We start from the raw sequence: 24,023 nt of genomic DNA, 5'->3' as shown, positions 1-24,023 counted from the left end.
CATTGTGGACTAACAGATCAATTATAGCACTCTTGGGGTGTGATTGTTGGAAGGGCATATCCCAGGTGGGATGTCAAAAATGCCATCCAGTGCATCAGAAGAAGCAACTGAGTGTGGTTACTCCAAAGACATGTAGGAAAAGTTTAGTACAGCTAGAACCTTCAATATGCATCTTGTAAGCTGACTGTCTTAAAAGTGTTCTTGGTAGATAGAAGAATGCAATAGGGCCAACTGCAACAGAAATGGTTCTGATGCGAGCTTTTTTCCCCCTCAAAGTGTGTATTCATCATGACCTATCTACCTATTTCTTTTTCTTCCCTTATGTGTTTTATATTATAACTTGAAGATTCATGAGCAGGAAGATAAATACTGAGGCTCAGACCTTGTATTCCTTGGCCCAGACCAAGAGCTCTGTGTGGGAAGGGGTGAAACTGAAAAGCCTCTAAGAGACCAGTACAGGCTGAGGGAGGCAGGAGTAGCATTAGCAAAGCTCTCCCAATGAAACTGTCATATCTTCCACTTTCACTGAACCTGACTGCAAGGTAGCCTGAGTAATCCATCACTTTCTTAGACTGATTCACAAGCAAGTACACAAAGCAGCAAAGACAATATTATTCTGTTTTAAATACAAGTGGGGTTAGAAAGCCGACCATGCTGTTGTGAAGGTAATGCAGTGGAGCAGTGCAATGAGCCTGTAGCTAACAGGAGGTCTGTGATATTCCTGTGGCAGAGCTCGGTGACAAGGAGTCTGAGTGATATTACACAGCTGAACTAGTATTTATATTACCAAACTGATAGCCAGTGATGGCGTAGCTGAGAAGAACCAACAGTTGTGAATGGCACCCAGCCCTTTTCAGCACTTTAGTGGGAAGCCTGGGAAGCTTGCAGTCCAGCACAGACTGCTAACAAGATAAAAATCTCTCATCGTATTTGCTCCTGGGAAAAAAAGCAGGTCTCTCCATCCCAGTTATCTCATAAACAACATCAAGCCTGGAGAGATGGCGGGGGAAGTAAAATCTTTCCAACTGGGGAACTGAACTGAAAATAGCTGTGGCACTGAGTCTGCCTGCTGATTACAGCAGCTCTTCAGTTACCAGGATTGTAGAGATAAGCCAACAGATAAGAGAATTGGCCTTTCAGATCTTGAGGCTTAAATTCAAATTCAGCTTTAGGGCCCATGGGTGTTTGTGGTGCTGCTCACATCCTCATTTCCATTTACAGAGTTCACAAATGACAGCATGATGCATCTCGCTTCTCCTTGTCCACTTGAGGAAGGACTGCAATCAGATGTGTCCCTCTAAGAGCTAACTATAGAGGTCTTGTATTGGGCCCAAGGATAGGTAACACAGGGGTCACCGGAGGTTAGGATGAGAATGTTACCAGCTATATTAAAATCCATAGGCTGAAGTAGCAGAAGGGTTAAGCATCAGAACAAGGATGCAGTGGCAGAGCTGCGTGGATCCTCACAGATGTGCAGATCAAAATGTAAGTGTATTATTTAGCTGTTTGAAGAACCACGAGCAGAATAACAGGGCTATGCCAGGTCACGAATTACTTGTTTTAGCACAGCTGTGTGAGCGAAGCTTGCATAACACCTGCCCACACTAAGCTTAGCTCAAGCTGTTGTTATCAGTCCCTCAGTCTCCTGCATGCGCATGCTACAAGTATTTGCAAACTAGGAATCTATTATTTCAAGGTCACTATAAAATGCTTATTTCTTTGGCTCAGCATAATTGGCCTATTCTCAATGCCTTACTCGAGAGGTATAAAAGCTTTAATTACAGGTTTGACAAGCTGACTTTAAGGGCAAAACTCTTCTAACTTCAATTCTTCGCTTTTCTGCACAGTAACACACAGCCTGCCCAGCTAGCATGTCTCATGCTTCTGACTCATATGATATTGTGATAATAGTGTCTAGTATCAGACTAGTCATTATGTTAGCAAAAGTGTCTGAAAGAACACCACATGCAGGAGCAGCACGCAAAATCACAAGCATTTTATTTACTAGGCACAGAAGAAATATAGCAGACTAGGTTTTAAAAACAGAATTTTATGCACATTTCAGAATAGGAGAGGTGATATCCATTTCAGCTCATGAAGCTGAACAGAATCTGTTCAGTGTGATCCATGAATACAACTACAGGGATCCAGTGCTTTCACACAGCCCTGGCTCCAGAATGACCCAGATCTGATATGTGAATTGCTGTACCTGTTAATGAGTGAACTGAATTGCTTGATTAAACAATCCAGAATTACCATCAAGGCAGGCATCATCCAGAAGCCTTCTCACACATCCAAAATGAATACTGCTATTAGAAAATGTCTGCATTTGGAGAGAACTGATGTCTATCAGGCATTGCCTGTGTGATGGGACTGCTCAGATGGACAGGGCTTTGCTGCTCTCTCTTCTTCATAATATTAATTCTTAAATATTTTAAGCAAGTCACTCCTGAATTAAGTCTTCCCAGATGCAGGAAACACACACCACTCTTCCAGCTTGCAGATTGGTTTTTCAGATGAAAGTATTCAGTCACTTGTCCTTTCCCACAATCTCTTCACTTGTGGCCCAGCCTCTGCCCAGTTGCCCTGCCTGTCCTGTGAAATAATACAGTCCAATTTCTCCTTCACATTCACTTTTCCTTTTTTTCTGATGTTCGGCCAACAAGGGCCAGGCTCCAGGAGAATAGTTTCCTTTTTCTATACCAGATATAGTCCTCAGAGAGATGTACATTCTGAATGGCACAATTCCTGCCTAAGTTCCCTGGCCACAGGGTTGTGTGAGCTCCTTCTGGGAAAGATGTCCATTGCAAGCTACCAGAGTACGACTCCCCACCCACTGCACCATCCAAACAGTCCCTGCTGTCCTGACATATCCTCTTATGTGCTCTAGCTCACAAACTGTAGGCCACTTGCTGAGTTTTCAGGCATCACCCACCTTGAAATGGCTTGCAACAGGCAGGAATGTCATAAAACAGCTGCATCTCAGTCACTTTGAAGCTTTGCAATCTAGGTGGTGAGCAGCACTCCCTGGAGAGTTTCTGACAACCTAAGCAGACCAAGTTGGAACTAGCTTCTGTAATTTTTTTTTGCTTCTCCTGGACTCTGCAGGGAAGATGGATTCACAGGGCTATGAACTCAAAGAACAAAGACGCTTTTGCTGAAGCAAAGATCCTCATCAAAGTTACTGGTTCACCACCCAGGTGTATATTTGTATAGGTGGGCAGATGTAGAAATTCCTCCATGCACAGGAATTTCAGGAAAGAAACACATGGTCTGTTTTAATACCACATTTGTGCTTGGAACTTCTGTGCTGGTTATTTTCATTAATAACAGCACTGGTGTGTTGCTCATTTTTGGTGATCAAAATATGAATAGTGCCATGACTATTAAAGGGACAAAGACAATTAAAGCAGGAGGGATTTTTTCTTTTAGTTATTCATTTTGCTGTCTTCAGGGCACTTTCTTTGTGGCTAGTAATTGTTCATGATGATCAACATTCGTATCACTTCCCAACACATTATCTACAGTGTTTTCAGCTCTCATGTCCTCATTTCTAAGGTGCCTGCCAGACCAGCCTGCACTAATAGAATCCTTCTGATTTTCAAGCGAGATGCTTCTGCTTGTTGTGTCCATGTATCATTTTGCAGGGTAGATTCATATGGATTTGATAGCACTGCTGCTTGTCCTACCTTACTCCACTAAAAATCATAAAGAGTGAGACAGAAATCTCTCAGAACCATTCAGAATGAACTGCTGTGATTTGTTCACCATTACAAAATACTGCTGAAAAAGTCATAGATCCTCAATTGTTTCAATCGTTTTGCTTTTCCTTTTTTTTTTTTTTTTTTTTTTTTAATGAATTGCTTCAAATCCTGTGGGGAACCAGAGGGGTTGCTAAAAGCTATTAGACTGACACGAGAAACTTACGCCATAAACCATGTCCTGGCAAGTAAATGCCTTGCACTTTAGCACATTAGTTTTTGCTCCTTACAATGCAAACAATACAAGTCATTTATCAGACAAGAAAACCAGTTTAGGATGTCATAGGAGGATCCAGATTCAGGAGAGAGACATCTTTTCATCTGTTCTGGTAGCAGTTCTGTCACCCTGTGACTCAACCCATCTGTCCTCCTTCAGCCATAGGGATTAAGAGAGTTACTTCCATTGCACTTGCAGTCAGATACTCTGCAGTGACTGGACTCCTGTTGCAGACTTAGATGTTTGCTCAGCAGTACAACCAGTTATCCAGGGAGACTGCTTTTCTTGCTCTTTTTAGCAGAGACTTTGACTCCTTTCTGTAAAGGCTGCTTTTGGGCGAGTCCTGCATTCTGTGCTTACGACACATTTGGGATACCACAGGTTATGCAAAGAATACCTTTGCCCTTCAGGCAGGGAAATGCGAAAAGGATTTGAAGTTCTTCCTTTCAAACACAGACTAGAAGATGTTTGGGGCTTGCAAAGGCTGTCTTTTGGCAGGCCAGGAGTTTGACTGTGCCCTTTACATGGTCCTCTGTGCAATGTGCTTTCCACTCAGGGACTGAAATGAACGGGTATTTGTGGAATGAGGCATATTACTGTCAATATCGCTATAAAAAGAAGAAAAATGGCAGCTGTATAAAGTAGCTGAGGAGTTTGTTATACTAAAAAAAGTCCCAGGAAGATTAATTAGTAGCAAGATAATGTATTCATAGGTGTGAAGTAATCTGCATATGGTAATGACAGATCCGTTAATCACATGCCTGCACATTTGATACATATTGTTCTTTATTCCTCTTTGGGTATGGTATACATTTACTTAGCCTATGGTTATATCCCCTCGCCATCGTAGGGTGTATATGTGCATATGGTGACATTCTGGAAGGGGAGAAGGACATGTAAAAATTAGTCTTTATATAAAAAGATATACATTGCAATTTGTGTTGTAAAATATATAATTTATTTGAGTGAAATGTTTGAAGATACAGTACCCCATCCCAATATTGGCAACATTCCTACTTTCTGTAAAAGAAGTGAGTTTTACTCCGTGCAGTAAAACAGTGCTAAACTGCATCAGTCTTCTCTGATACAATCCAAAGCCCAGTCTGGTTTTACTGTAATGACAGGTGTTGTTACTACATACTAGCTGCAGCACCTTTGCTGCTGGTTCACTGGTATAAAGATCTTTTTATCAAAAGCCTTTTTCTGTTTGACTGAAGTGGATAAAACTGGCAATCGCTGTATGGCTCTTTATTACTGTCTTAGATTCTGTGGCTGACCTTGAGTGATCAAGCTCTTTCTCCTTGCAATTGCAGTCATTTGTACATAACACAAAATTAGGTTACACAAACTGTATTTATTACATGTATTTAATGTAATATTGTGTGTATAATATTGTCTGTATATACACTGTCCATATATGAGCATTGGTCTCTGAGCCCTTGGTAAACATTTTCCAAGTATTTTCCCAATTTTTCTGGTATTTTTTTACTGTGCTAGATTCAATGATGTATTCTGTATGAATAGGTATGTAACCACCAGATCCTACATATAGTTCAAGTTCCCTTTCCTCTTCTCCTGTAGAAGCTTTCCTATTCCAGAACTCCTTTTTCAAAACAGAAAATGCCAAAGTCCCCCAGTTGTATCTAGTATATTTTCCTGACAAAATCAGGACATCTAGAGAAAACTAATTATTTACCTCTGCACAGTTTACGTTCTGCACACTGCTTGCGTTTATGAACACACTCACTGATTGTTCCCAAGACACTGTATGCATGTAGCAGAATGAAAGCTGTATCTTATTTAAATTAATGAATAAAATAAATGAGTGCAGCATTTCCAAACCAAGCAATGAGAAGAGGAAAGCTAGGCAATATTCATGTATTAATTAAAATGAGAGCTCTCCACCAAAAAAAAAAAAAAAGAGTTGATTAATATTCTGACAGCTGCCATAGACTCATTCATGAAATGATGGGCATGAGAGGCACCACGGGAAGCAGGATTTGTACTGGAGACAAAGTCATTCTCTCGATGCACATTTTGTTAAAAAGAAGCAGCCTGGATATTGTAATTTATTCTTGTTGTGGAAAAAGAAATCTTAAATCCCAGCTGAAGAATTCACAGGACTTCTTTGCTCTTTAGATTTGCTTTACAGGTCTGCAGAGTCCCGCTTGGGAGACCTCAGCATCAGTAATAACTATAGTACTTAGCGCTTATTGTAATATGTTTCATCTGCAGATCTCCGAGAGATTTGCAAGATGAGTGCAGAATTATAATCCCCCTTTTAGAGAAATGGAACAGATACATAGAAAGGCTTGGTTGTGTGACCAAGGTGACACAATAAGGTGAAATGGTGATGGAGTGATTTCAAGTCCTTCTGATCTCAAATGCCAGCGTGGGCAAAAGGCAGATTTATACCCATGTTTTGCAAAGCAATTCAATACTAGTAGAAATTGGAGTGTTGGAGAAATTGGAGTCTCAGTGGGCATATTAGAAAACACAATCAAGTGTATTGTTGCTTTTCTTAGTCTGAAAACCCACTACAGGTCTTTTTCAATATGAGTGAACTGTTGGATAGTCACACTGTTTCAAGCCAGGTACCTAACCCAACAGCATAAGGTAAATGCACATCCTGTCCATACCATTGAGGGAGACATCAGTATAGCACTCAAACTCTGTGACAGGAAACTATCTGCCTCTGTAGCCTAACTCAGCGAAATCAGAGACATGAAGTCAGGCAACGTGAATAGCTTCTGACATACCCAGTTCTAAAACTGATGGCCAGATCTGCAAAGTCATGTAGTTATGTGTCCCATTAAAATCTGTGAAAAGTTTGTGCTTTGTCTATGTTTGTGGGACTGGGCACCCGTTGCCCAGGCACGATCTCTGGATCTTAAGTTGTCACAGTATTAAAGTGAGATTCAGCAACAATTGTGGCAAGGTTATATAATCCACAGAGATAAATCTGAATATTAGAATTATTTCCACTGCCGAGATGACAGAAGTGTCATAAATGCAAGATGCAACAGTAGTAATGATATTTCTGAACTGGGAGCAAATATTACTCTCCAAGTGTGTGAAGGAAGAATTATTTCAGGGCTACACAGAAGGGTATTTGCTTCTGCCAGCTTTCTGTTTCAGTGGCTGGCTGTCTTTTGGCAACCTGCCATCTAATAATTCATTGCATGTCCATGGGGCGTTTCAGTAGAGGAGGGAGGTATGTTAGTGCAAGAGTAGGGCTGGTATCAATGCTTGATGCCAGTGACATGGAACAGAGGCTCTCAAAGGGTCTTGCACATCTATCTGTCTAGCCAGTCACACACTGCAGACTCTTTGTCCTTATTTCTGTCTGTTGGGCCTAAGAGCTAGAATTGACATAACATGAAGCATTTTTCAGATTTATTTTCAAGGAAGCTGCTACATAGCTTTTGTTGTTGCTTTAGCTGCTGCAGGAATGCTGTGTAAGTAATGTGAAATTTGAGTTTAGGTAGTCCAGGATAGAAAGTCTATATTCAGAGATGAGCCACACTGGCAAGATGTAATAAGTGTAAAGGCTTCAGAAGCAACTGTAGAGAGAGTATATAACCTTCTGGTCCTTATGGTTTGCACACTATTGAAATCGTGAGATAACTTGCATGCCTTTAAAAAAATGCTATACTACACTACCTAGAGGATATGTAACTAATGGGAGATTTAATCTACCAGAGTGAATCATGGATATGGTGCTAAATCCAAAAAATGAGATTCCTGTTTAAGTAAAGCCATTGTGATTTTGGCCAGGAACAGGTACACAGGTTACCCCATCCCTGGCAGTGTTCAAGGCCAGATTGGAGGGGACTTTGAGCAACCTGGTCTAGTGGAAGGTGTCCCTGCCTATGGCAGAGGGGTGGACTAGATGATCTTAAAAGGTCCCTTCCACCCCAAACCATTCTATGATTCTGTGAAATATGTGAAGTTGTTACGGTTCACTGGACTGGTTTGATTGAAGCAACTGCCCACTCTGTGTGCTTGGTGCATTGTTAGCTGGACTGCTGCTCCTGGTGTAGTTATACAAAGGCAAACTGCCTGATGGAAATGCCTTCTTACCTCTTTAACAACCTGATGTCACTTAGGATGGACAGGTGTGTGGACAGAGTTGTTCCTTACTGTCAATAAGTTGCCTATATACACGTATATACATCAGTGGGCAGTTGGATAGTATGCGCAGAGATTGATCACTGCCTTGTCCATGCTGCAGTTTGGACACTGAAGCACCTTCAATGCAAAGTATGTGGAGATGGAAGATTTAATGGTCTGCTTGAAGGCCAGGAAGCAGTGAGGTGGGGTTCCTCTACATCTGGCAGAACCAAGCCCCCTGGGGATCTCCGATTGGGTTACAAGCAATCGATTTTTTGAAGTTAACAGGGAACCACTCCTCTAAGAGTGCATAAGTCAGTGAATGCACATGGCACAGGATGCAAGGCACCAGGATTTCCACTGCTAAGTCTCTTTGTACCCAGGTGGGAGGAAATATGCATTTGCCTCTTTCTTGCCTTTGTCTCAACTCCCAAAATTACCGGAAGGAAGTGGCCATTGAGATGGCTTGCTCTGTATAACATGGTCCTAAACATAACTCTGGTCTGGAGTAGAGCCCACCATTTAGAAAAAAACATCTCTTCCTGATTAAAACATTCCTGTGGTGGATTTACCACCAGCATTCTTGGTACATGGTTCCAGTAATTAATTACCCGGACTGCAAAAAATGCCTTGCCTTGTTTCTAGGCGGGAGCCAGTGTGGACACAAGGTCTGTGTCTCTGAGAACTGAGTCAGATAAGAAAGCCACCTGGGCAGTATTTGGTCTACTTCCTCTCATATCCAGCCCCAGTTTGTACGCAACTCTTCTGCAGCATCTTCTATTTTCAGATGTCAACTGACCTCAATGAACCTCACAGCATCTGCACGACCTGATATTGAAGGTGGTGCGAGGTGCCAGGTAAAGTAAGTGTTTGTCCTGCTGAGGCATTGGGGAATACAGTCCTAATCTCCTGTCTGTCCTGACCTTTAAGTTCTGGCCATCATTCCTCTAATATTTGATACCATCTTAATACTTTATTGTCCTTAATATTTTCTGTCAGTGCAGTGTAATAAATGCCTGTGAGCTAGTGCCAGCAAGCTAGCCAGAACCACAGCATTCTGTTCAGCCCATGTGCCACAGCACCTTCATCACTCACTTTACTTAAATTTGGCTTTCAGCAGCAGTAGATTAGGGAAGTGCAAAGTACGTTCTAAGACATCTCTGTGCATGCACCTCTGATCTGTGTGGGCCAAGGACGTCTGCGCATAAGAGGCAGAGGATCAACATTAAGTAATGCTGTCAAAAGCCACGCGCCAGAAGGATATCAGAGGGTGAATGCCAAATCTCAACTCAAAGAGAAATTATGAGGCATAGTCTAGGGGTATCTCAGTTTGAGCAAGTCAGCGTACATCTGGGTACTTGATGAAGGTTGTTAATCTCTAGAGATGGGGAAATACAGAGAAATGTGGTTACCTCAACAACTTTCTGTTAGCAGCTCTGACAGTTTTGGAAAAGTTTCTATGTATTGGAGCAGTTTAGGAGGAAAGCAGATGAACCTCATTAAAAAATAGGCTAGTCCAGATTCTGACTGTAAGCATCAGAGAATAACCTGGGGACACATTGCAATTGCCTTGGTCTCATCAACTTCAACATGTTAGACAGTCAGACAAGAGGAGTTTTGCTGTTGACATCACTAGAAAAAGGAGTTGACCCATAAACTTAAATTCAGCAGCTTCATATTCTCGGAAGCCAGATACAAAAAGAGCAGAAAGCCAGGAATAGTTGCCCTCTGATGGTCTGCTATGATATTTCATACTTCCGTATATCTTCAGCTTTCATTTGTACTTTTAATTCACATGATGAAGTTTTCAGACAGAAGTGGATGTCATGTGTAAGCTGAGTTCCTTGTTTTTTCCTTTTGCCTGTCACTGGCTGCATGTTCTCTATTGATGTCTTGTTCCTGGTACTTGACACTGACCATCTTGTCTGTGAAAGGAAGCACTCCAGCTGGCTTGCCTGATAAGAAGAAAGGAAAGTTTGCTTGGTTTAGTCACTCCACAGAAACCCATGGTAATGTTCCACTGCACTCTGTGTCCACACTGCATATATCCGTGTATGTGTGTGTCTGTATATTGTACAAATGGACATATAATATAGCTTTGTATACTTCTGCATGCGCGTGCCTTGCTTTTTCTATTGCTTGTGCAGTGTCCTCTTCATGCACTCAAGATAATAAGCTGCTCTGCAAATCAATCTCTTGCTAATGTCTTCAAAATTGTTTTCCATTTGCAAATAAGCTCAAATATGTCTCGAAAGTGCTTTACCTCATCCTCAAAGATGACTTGCGAAATACCAGCGTTTTGGTTTTTTTTTTTCCTGAAGGCCTCAGTCAGGACTGAAAATTTTAATTATGAATGTTGTTTTTTCTTACAGCTTACTTGACTGCTTCATGTGCATCAAAATATGAATTCAGTTGATTCCTTAATTTGTCTTTCCACATAGACAAGATTATCAAAACATCTAGTCTTTGTAAAGGAACAGGCACCATTAGAGTACAATATTTCAGTTATGTCAAGAGTGCTAGAGTCCATTATTTTATATAGTCCAAAGAACACAACACAAGAACTTTAGATTTCCTAAGACATATGTTGTAGGCATGTGAATTGTTGAGATGGGATGAAGGAAACATAGTTCACTTTGAGGGACATTTCTGCCATCATGCTTTCAAAGCTGGAATCCAGGACCTCTTTGGATGAACCTACTCATATCTTTCTAGCCTCTGAAAGAAGACCTGGCCCCATGGCCCATTAAACATCTGCCCAATTGAAATGCAGAACCCATTTGTCCTACATTGCTTCCTTTTGTGCGAGGGACCCAGAAATAGATATGTTCTTAGCTCTGAGTATTCTTACAGGCTATTAGAAGCCTCTCCTACAGCTAGTAGTACATGCTCTCAAGTCTCATCTGTTAGATATCCAAGTGCTAACACAGTTCATGCTCTGAAGTTCTACCAAGCATCTAAAAGATCTGTTTAACTCCTCCATCATTCAGTTTTAAGTATCATTTTTTCATTTGCTTTGTGTATTTGAAAAGGAGGGAGGAACGAAGAGGACACATATTGGATCCTATCCATTGCCCTAACTTCTGTTGAATGATTATATATTTAAGGAGTTATTAGAACTCATATAGCAGCTGAGAGCAGCTAGTGGACTAGAAACGGTGATTTTTGTGTGTATGTGTGAACTGTAGAGCAATTAAAATAGTGAGGTTTGATAACAGATAGAAAACATGACAGGTCCTTGAATCCAAATGAGAGAAGTTGATGCCTAAGGTTGTTCCATGATACTTCTATAAAAGCCTAGGAAGTTGTGTCCAGATATTAGTTGGTGAGTGTCAGTATAGAATCTCTATCATAGTCCATATTCATTAGCTCCTTTGAATGGATCAGAGAATCTGAATTCCCCTCTTTGCCTTATAGGTCCAGTTTCTACGTGTAATGTTGAAACACATTAATGGTTACTATACGACATATGAACCATCAGTATTATTTATGTGGTACTTGCTATCAGGCTAACAGAAGACATTTGACTGAATACATGTCAATCTGGTACTATTTATTTGTATTCTGATCATTGCACAAAAGATTGGGGAGGGCAGTGAGGTGGTTGGGCTGGTGCAAGTAAAGAGGTATTTTTTTAAAGTGTTCCATTGAATCAAACAAAGATTGTTGGCTTTGCCAAGCACTCTAGTTTTCCATGGTTCTTATTCATAGAATTTCCAGGAACTGACTCTGAAAGAAAGAGAGCAGCTGCTTCTTCTCTTTTCTTTAGCATTTGAATGACTTGTGTATGTTTCTGAAGTCTACCTACCCAACCTGGCCTGTACATGGAGACGCTAGACTTGCTTAGCAAATTGCTTAATCCTCAGGAGCTGCAGCTGAGGGTCTTTTTATTAAGCTAGTTCCTTCCCTCATGTGACTCATTAATAGATATGCCAGGTTCTAATGGCCAACCTTCTCTTTTTCTTCCCTTTGACTCTTACAGTGAGCATGCCCACCAGTGAGACTGAGTCCGTGAACACAGACAACGTCCCTGGAGCAGATATTGAAGGCGAAAACTGCGGTGCTAGGCTAGCGTGAGTACATATACACAGATACATGTGTGTAGGGGTTGGATCGAGCTTGGTGGGTTAAAGCCAGGGCAAATGTCAGCCTTTTTAAGAGGAAAAAAATCTCAGTGGGTGAAAGGAAGGGGTGCAGAAGATCTGTTGATCCTAGTTCTTATCTTAATTGCAATGTAGATTTCTTCTGGACACTAATGGAGAGACTCTGGGTTTACATAGATATAAATAAAGCACAGAATGCCCAGGATAAGCAGATCTGGTTTTGCATAATAGCTAAAAGAAGAACTGATGGATAACACTGTTCTTTTTTAAAACTCCTCTTTGGTGACATATGATCAAACCCAGTATATGTAGGCCAAAGTGTGGAAATGACTGGTCTATTTACATTTCTCTAATGATTCTTCTACACTTTACACTGTCTTGTAATGGAGATACATGGCTGATACCTCCCATCCTGCAGCCTGAATTGCACCCTTCAAGTGCTGAATGCAACCCTGTAGTGACAAAGAAATATATCAGATAGAAGGGAGCAATGCCTCCTTGAAATTGCACCATTGTAGTTACTGGAGATGCTGAAGAATGTGTAAGATAATACTTTGGCAATACCATATGATATGGTATACATTTTAGCATCACAGAGAGCAAGAATAGGCAAGAGGAGTCCTTTCCTTTTGCATGACTTTAACAAGAATGGACTTTATGCTGGGGGGGTATATATTAGTCCATCCAAATTTCCTTGAAATATGGGCTAAGCCTATCGGTGCTATAGCTTGTACCATGCTGGAGTATTTTGAGGCTTTGTGCTGTCCTTAGGCATACCTTGAGCCCTTCAGTGTTTGTCAAATGCTCACCATAGGTATATAAGTAATTTTGTCAGCCTGTGGTCCAGCTGGCCGACTGTTCAGGTCCTGACAGTGATAGGAGGACAAATACACAAGCTTCACCATTTCATGCTTTCCAGTCCCCTTTGCTCCCAAATTTATGCTTAGTAGATTAGAGATGTTAGAGAGCACACCTCTACTTTTTGCCTTTAGTGGTTGTTTATGGACCTGTCATCCGTGGATTTATCTGAACCCGTTAAGGCTGTTCGAGAAGTTCACTACCTGCTGTGTAGACAAGTACTTTCTCATATTTGTTTTAAGCTGATTTACTACTACTTTTAGTCGACGTCCTGTCCTTCTAATACTGTGAGATTTGGTGATCAACAGTTCCACATTCAGCTTATCTATCACTTTCATGACTTTGTAAACCTTGATTGTATCTCCCACGCATACCCTTGGCCCCCTCCTCTACAAACTGAAGAGGAGGAGATCTTATCTGCATTAGAAGATGTGATATGTGGAATATGTTGTAAATTCAATCTGCTTTCCTGTAAGTGTCAGCCAGTGACTTACAAACCCTGGGAGAAATTATTTGTGATAGCTTTCCTTCACCTGCCTGCTGTTGCCTACCTGCTGAGTCTTTTAGTTTAGATTATAGACTCCTTCCTGAAGGAATCAGGCTAGGCCTATTCATGGTGCTCAGGCAGTTGTAGCCCTTCCTTTAGCACCACAAGACAAGAGCTTATGCTCTTGTCATACTACAGGAAGCAGCAGCTGGATATGTGACCACTTCTTCCAGCTGGATCCAATCTGGAGAACCATCTCTATTCTGCAGTTATGGTTCCCAACACAATGGGTCCCCTGCTGCTACACAGTGCCAAAAACAATGGCAAATGTTACTGTAAAGTTTCATATATTTTTAATATTACAGCTTGCATTCATTTAATGTCCTTAGTCCCAAAGGATCCTAAAGCACTTTATGAACTGTAAATGTAGGGATTGTTTTCACAGCATTAGAGTTCAGCCACCTTCAGGGTAAAATGGGACAGGTGTTTAAAAACAAAGAACACGAGTGTATAAGGAGATGTATGAAGGATAGCTTCTTTTGCACTGAAACTGCATGGGGAATTTTGGCAAGCCGAACATAATTATCTTAGCTGGAATGTGGCCAGGAGAGCTGAAGTTAAACACAACTTTAAACATAATCATGACTTAGAATGGAGTTTACTTAAAATAGCCCAACGTGCCCACAGGAGAATAGCACTGCTGTGGTCTGGCGTCATGATCACTATACTCCTGGCATTAGGAGAAGGGATAGCTGTATCCAACATATTTCATGGAAGAAGATGTAAGAGAATTACAAGAAAATAGAGCTTCATTTCTTCTTCCCATGTTGGAAATGTTAAAACAGGGTTTCGCCCCAAGTTTTGCCAGAGCAGGACATGTAAGATTCAGGGAAATAAACAGTTTCCTTGCACCTTCCCACTTAGTTTGAAAATGGGTGATGTATAGTAGGGGAATTGAAGTTTGTTATTGAGAAGGGGTTTTTTACCCCTTAACCAAGGACAGTTAAAATCCTCAAGGCCTCACTCAGATTGCTTTTCATCTCTAAGAGATGGATAGGCTCCTTCATCTAGGAAACTGAATGGCTGCATCATTGTATTTGAAATTCTGAGTGAGATTTTTTTTACAAATTTTGCCAAGGCTTCCTACTTTTGTAAAATGCTTGTTTCAAAGTTGTGTAGCTGCAGATTCCTTAGTTATGGGTAAATTCAGATTTGTCTTTGATTCTGAGGCTTGAAATCCTTTCTGGTTTGTTTTGTTACTGCATCACACACTCAGGCAGAGAAAGAAACCAGCTTTCCTGGTTTCAAGAACTATGAAGTTATCTTCTCACTGAGCCCTTATTTAAACCCCCCATAGACCAATATTCCTGCAGGAACATATAAAATGTAAGGAAGAATTTATTTGAGTGAGTATTTTCTTTTATTGGAATCTGACTAAGAGAATCGAAATTTGGCCCAGCGTTCAAGAATAGAGATAATTCATGTGGGAAGTCAGTTAATCTTTTCAAGTCAGTTCCTCATCTGGTACTAGTGACTTTGAGTAAGCACTAATAATTATGGTCATGCCCCTGATTTACTATAGTTGAAGATTAGGCCTGGACTTTTGAGCAGTCATCTGTCCTCTGGATTCTGTTTTTACAGTTGAAATGGCTAGACAAGGTTTTTGCTTGATTGTTGAGTTTCATCGGTTGCACATGAGTCTTCATTTTTGACAGCCTGCTAAAATCATCTAGCAGCCATGAGTCCCCATTGCCTTGTTATAAACACATTTTTTCCCAGAGGGCAGAGACTGCACTGGGCAAGCTGCAACCAGACATGACTGAAGCAACAGGGAGATTACAAGTGAAAGGTAATATATTTATTTATTTAGTGGCATCGGGCTGCTAGGGCATTTAACCATCCCAGCACCACCACCATAGTTACAGACTGAGCTTGCCATCAAATTGAACTCGTGATAAAAGGAAAAAATTACCCAGGAGACTGAAGGAAAAACCATTTTCATTGAAGATAATTCAGAATTACTGGCTGTTCTTTTTGTTCTTATAAAAAGCTGTAGAGCTTTGAAAGGCTGGGTCTGTGAATGACAGAAAGATCTGCATGAGAAGCCAGGCTCAAGCATGCCTTTTAGAAAAGGAGATCTTCCCTGACAGCCTTTCTCAGCTCCACAGAGACATATGCTATGTGAGATCACGAGAGTACCTCTCAAACACAAGCTATCTCCTACTGATGAATTGTCTCAAAGAAGCTTTTATTTCTATAGTATCCATACTATAGAAACTGCCTTCATCAGCTGTGCTGTCTGGAGCAATGCCAGTCTTCAAACCAGCAGAAGGAGTTTCAGGAGGGATCTAACATCTAATCTCTCTTTGCCTATTGTGTAAATCCAGTTTCTTAGAACTAAAACAAAACAAACCAAAACAAGTTCTGCTCCACCCCTGGCAGTGTTCAAGGCCAGGTTGGACAGAGCCTTGGGCAACATGGTTTAATGCGAGGTGTCCCTGCCCATGGCAGGGGGGTTGGAACTAGATGATCTTAAGGTCCTTTCCAACCCTAGCTATTCTATAATTCTATTATTCTAACTTGCTCATATTAATTCCTGGTGTAATTCTGCTGCCATCAGGAGAGCTCTGGCAGGGAGTAGTTCCTTTCCTAAGATGAATGTTAGCTTTACCAGGCATCTGAATTTGAAAAAGGTTTTCTAGGGTTCCACAGAACGTTGAAAAGCCTCCACAGTACATCATCTCTGTCATGGTATTGCCTTGTACTACACTGACATCTGTCCTGCAGTAGAAACACAACAGCTTTTAACCTCAAGGACAACATTTGGAAGTGAAACTGATCTTACTTCTGATATGAATAACCTTTTGCCTCTGGGTACAAAGAAACATGTTTCCTCTGCAGCACGCACCTGTGGGATAAACCCGGAACTAGGAGCAATGGGTTTCTATTTGCATGATACCCTTATACCCAGGACTTCTCAGGAGTGAGCAGTTTCCCTGAGCCTCTGTGGTTACTGCTGTGCACGACTTAAGATTCCCAAAGACAGGCTATTGCTCATAATCAGTAGTAATATGTTGTGTGAAGGATGTCAGCATATATAATCTTCCAATATAACCAGAATGTTAATTTTCTAATACAATCATACAGATCTGGGGTGCCACAATAGAGCTTGCTTTTATGCATATGTATTAGCTAAAAAAAAAGACCTTTGTGGAAACTAATGTTCCATAGAACCTCAATAGAAAAGTGAAGCACTTGAGCTCAAAGGGAAAGAGAAAATTACCTGCTTTCATTGAAACAATGAGCCACTTGGCATTTTTACCTTGGCCAGGATTTCCATACATGTAGAGTACAGTTCAATTGCTTTTCCGCCAAAGAGGGTTAAAACAATAAAACAGGATAAAACAAAGTGAATAACCTACCCTGGCTTTCCAACTCAAAACAGTGTGTCCTGAAAATATTATGAACAGTGGAAGCTTTCACTGGCAGCTGAACCATTAGTGATTTTCCCTTCGTGCTTTTCTGGCTGGGAGAATAATTCCTATGCAGTTCTTGCAATAATCAGTGTAGGAGCCAGTGGTAAAGGTGAAAGAATCAGTTTGCATGGAGATTCGCTATAGTTGCTGCTGATTTTCACCTAGTAATATGATAACCTCCTTCTGTGAGGACCAAAGTCCCCATCACATCAGGAGCAGTGGTAAGAAAAGTCTGCCAAACACTCTGAAACCACTGCTGACTTCAGCAGGAAGACACACAGGATTGAACCTTATGTATCAGCCTCAGCTACTGCTCTCCGATTTATTATGAGCAAGGTGCTTTTGATATTCACAGTCAGCTCTAGATATGTGTCTAAAGGACAATAACATGCCCTTGTGGAGTACGAATTATCTTGCTACTTTGGATTCTATGACAGGCCTTGCCTGTGACTTGTCACAGGGAGAGCAAGATTATTCACTAAGTGCTGAAGTGCTGGCCTATTTTCCTAGACTGTAAGAAAGCCTGTTGAATAGCAAGCCAGCTCAATTTTAAGCTAGGCAGATTCAATTTTCTTAAAGTTGCCCTATAGATTCTTACTGGCCAGCATACACCTCTCTCATAAAATCAGCATCACTGAGATCAGGTCAGCATGCTTTCCAGTGCTTATGCAAGAAGGGCAAGAATAAAAAACAGAAAGAGAGAAGAGGCATCACTGTGTGGACTCTGCTGAAATTCAGTGATTGCCTCAGCAGGAGGATCTCAGTCCACATGAGAATGCAAGTTCTCCAGGGCCAGTCAGTCATCTGTTCTGTTTTGATGGAATCTTTTAATTAATTAAATGAAGTGAGAAATGGTCATTGCATGTCCCTGTACAACTCCCCAGTGTTAATTGTGATGTGATGAGGATAGCAAGCAGAAGGATGGAGGCCTATTGCTTTAGTGTGAATCACAGAGGCACAGCTGAGGATAGAATTTAGCCCTAAGTCTTTACTAGGAAGAGAGATTATCAGGTATATAGCATACATTTCTGAAAATGTCATGATACTATATGCCCTTGTCCCAGTAGTATGTGGAAAAAAGACCGTATGGTGGGCATCTTCAGGGATGCCAGCATCCTGACCAGAAACAACGATATGTCATCAGCAGGAATAGAAAGAAGGAAAAATCTTGTGCTGCCTGGCCAGTAACTGCACGAATGCACCATATTGCACCAAAACAGTATCAATATTACACCAGGGATGTGTTCTCACAGTTCTAAAATCTGTAGGATTAGTGCAGCTCTTTGGATGTTCCCCAAAGTTGCATATAACCTAGAGGCATAGTAAGCAAATTTCTGTGTTAGTGCTTTTCTGAGAGCTTTTATTAGTATCCAAGGGCTTTTGTAAGTCCTCATGAAAACAGTTGCCTATAGGCGGGATCATATAGTGTAGAAGTGGTTGTGACCAGCATGCCAGATAATTTCATGGTCATGTTTAGTAATTTCTACTCCAAGAAAACAACTGTAACAACTTTATGTCATGCTTGGAGACCTACAAGATTTTTCCAGATTTTTGTTGTGTGTGCAATTACACAAAGTCCTTAATCCCTGTTATGCAGGAATGTCACATCCTTCACAAGCACATAATTTCTCTTCTCTGGTGTCCTCCATGAACAGAGAAATGAAGACTTTATTTCTCAGAATGTGGTAAATCTCACTAAATTCGAATTATGCTGATTATCTTGAGTTTGTGCAGATAAAATCTTTTCCCTGTTGTATCTGTATGTTCTGCATAACTATGTAAGGTTCAAGAGTATTAGAGAATTTAAAAGACAGCTGGTCAGCCAGTAGGGGTCTGATCTTTGTGTTTGTCTTCCTAAAAGATAGTCAGCGTTACATGGTTCCTATGATAAAACACTCAGTAGTGATCTGAAATGGTTTTTCATATAAGCTCCTATACCGTGATTTTAAACAATAATTTCTCAATATATTCCAGAGTTGAACACAAATGGGGACGCTCTCTTTCTCCCAATGACATAAAGCCCCCAGGATACCAGGGATGCAAGAGATCCATGTTTTAAACTCAGCAGAGAATCTTGTCCACCCTGAACCCCTGGCAATTGCCAGTTTGGAGTGTCACAAAAAGGCCACGGCAAGGCCTCAAATCTAGACTATTTGACAGCCCCTAATGATGCCATAAAATGATTTTTTATATTACATAGTTAATTCTGGTTCTGAAAGACAAAAGATTCTTGATCACAAGGGTCATTTGAAAAACATGTTTCAGATTTGGGCATAATGCTTTCAGAATTGCTTATTGTACAGTTTGCGTTTCCAAAATTCCATTTCAGTCTTGGATTCTGCCTCTAAATATAAATCTCTTCCTCCTTCCTTGTCCTGTTCTATATATATAGCACACCCACATGTGATAAAGCCTTCTGCCATAGCAGTAAGGCAAGGTGCGGGAAGGCTCTAGCTAACCTGTGGGAGCACTGAATGCGCTTGGCTGCTGTTCATAATGCTCCAAAGATATAATTATCAGATGCGTGATGAGTACTACACCTGCCACATCTCTTTTGCTTGAATAAATAAAAAAAATTCCTTTAATGTCACACAACTCCCTTACTGGCAAACCATTAGCCATAGAGGTCACCAGAGGACTTCACAGTCCCTGTCCTTCACCTTCCACCAGACAGGTTCCCCATGACATCTCTCTTGCTCTCTTTTCCTCTGCTCCCCCCAGCTTTTTCCTATGAAAGTCCTCTCCATCTCCTTTTCAGTGCACCACTTTTTCCTTCATTCTGATTTTTATTTCTTTGCCTGTCTTTGTCTGAACCTTCTCTCCTGTGGTCTGTAAATATGATCCATTACAGTTTGTAGGTAGCACATATGAAGGAAGAATTCTCTGTAAGAAGTTGGAATAGCTTTAACATTAAGGATATGCTTTGTAGGTGCTTCGCTCATCTTGCTCGTTAAAGTGCACTTTCTCGCTGCAGCGTAATTTAGCATTCTATTCAGCCAGTACATTATTTCTTCCTTATTAAGAGTTCTTGTGTGTGTCTGTAACCACACTGTGTCCTAGACAAGCTGCCTGTGACACAGCAGGAATGATGTATTCAGTGCAAAGGCTTTTTTTTTTCTTTTTTGTCTTGGACCATCTGCTGTTGAAATGTTCCTATCACTACAATCTCTTCCACATAAGGAAACTGACCGGTCACTGGTTACTTGTCAGTGACTGATGTCCTCAAACAGGGACATGACCATTTTTAAGACCACTACAGTATTGTTAGATGCTTTGAGAGTTACTTTGTCCTGTGTCTACTAACACAGTGAATCCATTTTTCAGCCAGTACAGTAAGACCTTTGCCAACTGTTGTCAACAGTGAATCACTTTCCTATCATAGAGGAAATCTTAAGAAATGCTTCAACCCAGCAGAAATTTCTTGTTCATAGTCACTCCCCAGATTCTCATTTCTTCTGTTATTAGTAGTGGATTTTGCAGCTTCCTAAATCACCTCTGACTCATGTCATTGCATCCACATACCTTTATTTCTCTCTGTGCACCATTATTTAAGAACCAGAAAACAGACAAAGAGTTCAAAGGCCTTGTAGGACATGTGTCAAGCAGAGCAAGGTAGTGGTTAGAGAATTGGGGTCTATCTCTAACTTTGTTTGAGGCTTTGCATAAAAGGCTGAGATTACTTAGGTGAATAAATGCAAGTGCATGGAATTAGATAAACATATATGGTGGGAACATGGACAAATTTTTATGAATGCTTAATTCCAAATTTCATTGATAACAACAGAATCTGTTATTGTTCAAACCCTTTTGAATTCATCCAATTTATATAGATTTTAACATAGACAAAAAAGTGTTAGCATCTAAGTTTCAAAATATCCACTGTTTTTATTTCAGTTGCTGGGAAAAAAAGAAAAAAAAAAAAAAGCAAGTATTATTTTCCCCATGGTTTCATAATGAGCTTGCATTTCCTGAAGGGACAGGTGATGTGTGAAAGCAACAAGTCTGTCTATATAAAGTCATATGTATTTTAATATAAGAAAAAAACCCTAGTGACTAAAAGAAAGAAGAATCATGCTTGAAAAATTGGTGAGAGATGTATAGTGCCCCTAGCACTGGGCCAGACTTTTACCCAAGAGAAAAGCTAGTTCACCCATGTCTCCAGGTGGTAGAATCCCATCATGGCATGACTCCCTCCAAAAAACCCCAAGATGTGTATATCAGGGAATTCTAGCCATTCCCAGTGCCTACACTGACTTGCAGGGGATTCATGAGGAAAACAGCATCCATTAAAAATTAATTGAGCTTTGAAACTTTGTTTCTTTCTATTGCTATTTTTGTAAAAGCCTGGGAGATACGGGGCAGCTTCAGAGACTTTAATGGCAATTCTTATCTTTCAGGCATCGGATCTCAAAATCAAAGTTTAGGTAAGTAAAACTGACTTTTGCTTTTCCTCCTTTCCACTGGTTTTGTTCCTTACTTTGTGAAGAGGTTTACTCCTGCATCTGCAGGACACAGTGTTGATTCTAGGAGATACTGCCAAACTTGTGAGATTTTAGTCAGTCATCTACCAAAAATCAAGATCCTTTTTCTTAGTGTCATACTGAAATAAGGAACAGGGGCTACTGACAGTATTTCACTCAGAAGTTCATATCTGATTGCTACCTACATATTTCAAGCCATAACATATAAAAGCAGCAGCAGCAGCAGCAGTTCAACTGCATCATTATGCTACATCCATCAACATCAACCCTGTCAGCTCAAGGTTCTCTTTCCTACACTTTCTTGCACCAGTCTGCTTTGCTTGATTGTAAATCTTTCAACTGATGAGGTTTGCATCTTAATTGTGAAATTCTCTCTTTCACCATTAGACATGTGGAGTTCTGATGATGATGGTTGTTTTTTCTGTTGATTTAAAACTTTTGAAAATGTGAAGCAATCCCCAGGTGGTCGCCTGTGGGTTTGCACTGGAAAGGCTGGCTGAGCTCATGAAACTTGGCTTTGAGGTCCCAGTCCATTTCTGCCTCTTCAGTAGAAGCCCAGCTGCCTCCATAACTCTGAATTCAAAATCAGTTTTATAAAAAACTAAATTAATTTTCAGAATAACTGGGAAAAGTGAGCAACTGTGTCCTTCAGCTTACCGAAATAACAGTAATGTAAATACAGGAATGCACATATGCATACATGTTGCCTATATGCATCCGTGTGCGGAGTTGCATGCATGATCACATTCCTACAATCAGTGGATTTATTTGTATGTAAGTGTGTCCTGGGTTCAGCTGTAGCACAAAAAAAAAAAACTTGTATCATCACATGGTCATGTGCACACACACTTATGCACAAGTAGATACAAAAGTGTGTGGGATTAATAATGATTTAATGACAACATGAATGTCTAAGTGTTGTGCCCATTTTGAAAATTGAGGAGATCGTTTCTTGTCCCAAATCCACTGCAAAACATGCAACCCTTCTTAAATGTTTGTTCTAGCTAGACCGGATGCCTTTATAAATTGCATAGATAAAACAGCCTGGATTTGATTACCTGTTAAAATGTTGTTGCAAAATTCTTGGCCATTGTGCAATGTTCACGTCATCTGTCTTTAGTTCATAGAGATTCTGAACCCTGACCTCAAGCATGGCCATAGTTTATCACTGGAAATAATGCATAAGAGAAGACTAGCCAAGAAAATATCTCTCTTCCTGTAATGTATGTGTCTCTTTAGAGGCACACACATGCATGCACGCACACACACATATGTATATAATATCTATATAAAACTATTAGATTTATTCTACAGTGCAAGTGTTGCCTGGAAACTGGTTGCTATGCAAGTTAAATTCTGAAGAGTAGGAGGTGTGTAATTAGCTTTAAATATCTTCTGTGGTTAGTAATTACCCTCAGAAATCAGTGACACAAGGGGATGTGTTCATGGAAGGCAAACTTTAAAAGGTCTGTTGATTAGCAAATGGTACCGTTAGTTCGAGGCATGAAGGTGAGATGCTGAGGTCCCCTAAGTTGTTTTTTGTTTGTTTGTTGGGGTTTGTTTGTTTCTGTTCAGAGTTAGCCCTTGTATTGAGCTTACTCGTGAACATTGCTGAATGTTGGAAACATTCCATGGATTTTATTTGACCTCACTTCTCCAAGAACTTAATCCAAAGGTCTATGGTACATAGTGGGTAGCTTTTCATTGACTATCCTGTGCTTGGGCAAGGTCCCATTGCAGGCTGCAAGCATTAAATACAAGAATAATAAATATTTTTATTGGAACTGGGCTAAAAAACCTCTTGGGGTAGCTGTGATGGATATCTTAATCAGATTAAGGGCTTGCTTGAAGAGGTTTATTCATCGCTAAATGTTGCAAATTGTCTTAGGACTAGCTTTATTTCTATAGCTAAACGAAGGATGATCATAGCTGTCAGCTCAGATGAAAATGAGAGGACATTTCTCAGGGTGAACTTTAAAGTTATTCTCTACCACTCTTGAACAATAAATGAAGACTAGAGTATCTCTTGACAGAGATTTGCAATAGCCTAAGGATCCCTATCTGAAAAGAACTTTTCCTTTTCCAATTTTTCAAGTCGCTACTGGCGTCGGTGGAATCGATTCTGCAGAAGAAAGTGCCGCGCCGCTGTCAAGTCCAATGTTTTCTACTGGTTGGTGATATTCCTTGTGTTTCTCAACACCCTTACCATTGCCTCTGAACACTACAACCAGCCAGACTGGCTCACGGAGGTCCAAGGTGAGGAGAGGCAGATGGTTCTGTTTATCATGATCAGTGCCAAAAAGGGGACTGAGGGAGGAGCTGATGCATTAGACTTCACAATGTAACAGGAGCATACACAGCTCTTAATAGTGTCTGTGAAGGATCTTAAATAATACAACAAAATATCTGCTTACAGTGGCAGAAGTTTCAGGGGAAACCTAAGTTACTCATTTCCAGCAAGTGCAGTGTTCCACTGGGTGTAGGTGAAATCAGGAGCTTATGCTAAATATATATTCACAGCAACTGG

General features: G+C 40.6%; 1 protein-coding gene across 8 annotated transcripts in view; it reads left to right on the top strand.

Moving 5' to 3' along the window:
- CACNA1C (calcium voltage-gated channel subunit alpha1 C) overlaps positions 1-24,023 on the top strand; it is a 440,223-nt gene that overhangs the window by 304,799 nt on the left and 111,401 nt on the right. For all 8 annotated transcript variants that reach the window (XM_030480605.1, XM_030480603.1, XM_030480597.1 and 5 more), the window contains 3 exons: positions 12,074-12,164; positions 21,413-21,439; positions 23,592-23,752. In XM_030480605.1, the coding sequence (XP_030336465.1) occupies positions 12,074-12,164; positions 21,413-21,439; positions 23,592-23,752 (279 nt within the window). The remainder of the gene's footprint in view (positions 1-12,073; positions 12,165-21,412; positions 21,440-23,591; positions 23,753-24,023) is intronic.

The sequence above is a fragment of the Strigops habroptila genome, chromosome 3 (assembly GCF_004027225.2).
Source record: "Strigops habroptila isolate Jane chromosome 3, bStrHab1.2.pri, whole genome shotgun sequence".
Taxonomy (NCBI): domain Eukaryota; kingdom Metazoa; phylum Chordata; class Aves; order Psittaciformes; family Psittacidae; genus Strigops; species Strigops habroptila.
Note: the sequence above shows the minus strand (reverse complement) of the source record. Positions and strands in the feature narration are given on the sequence as shown.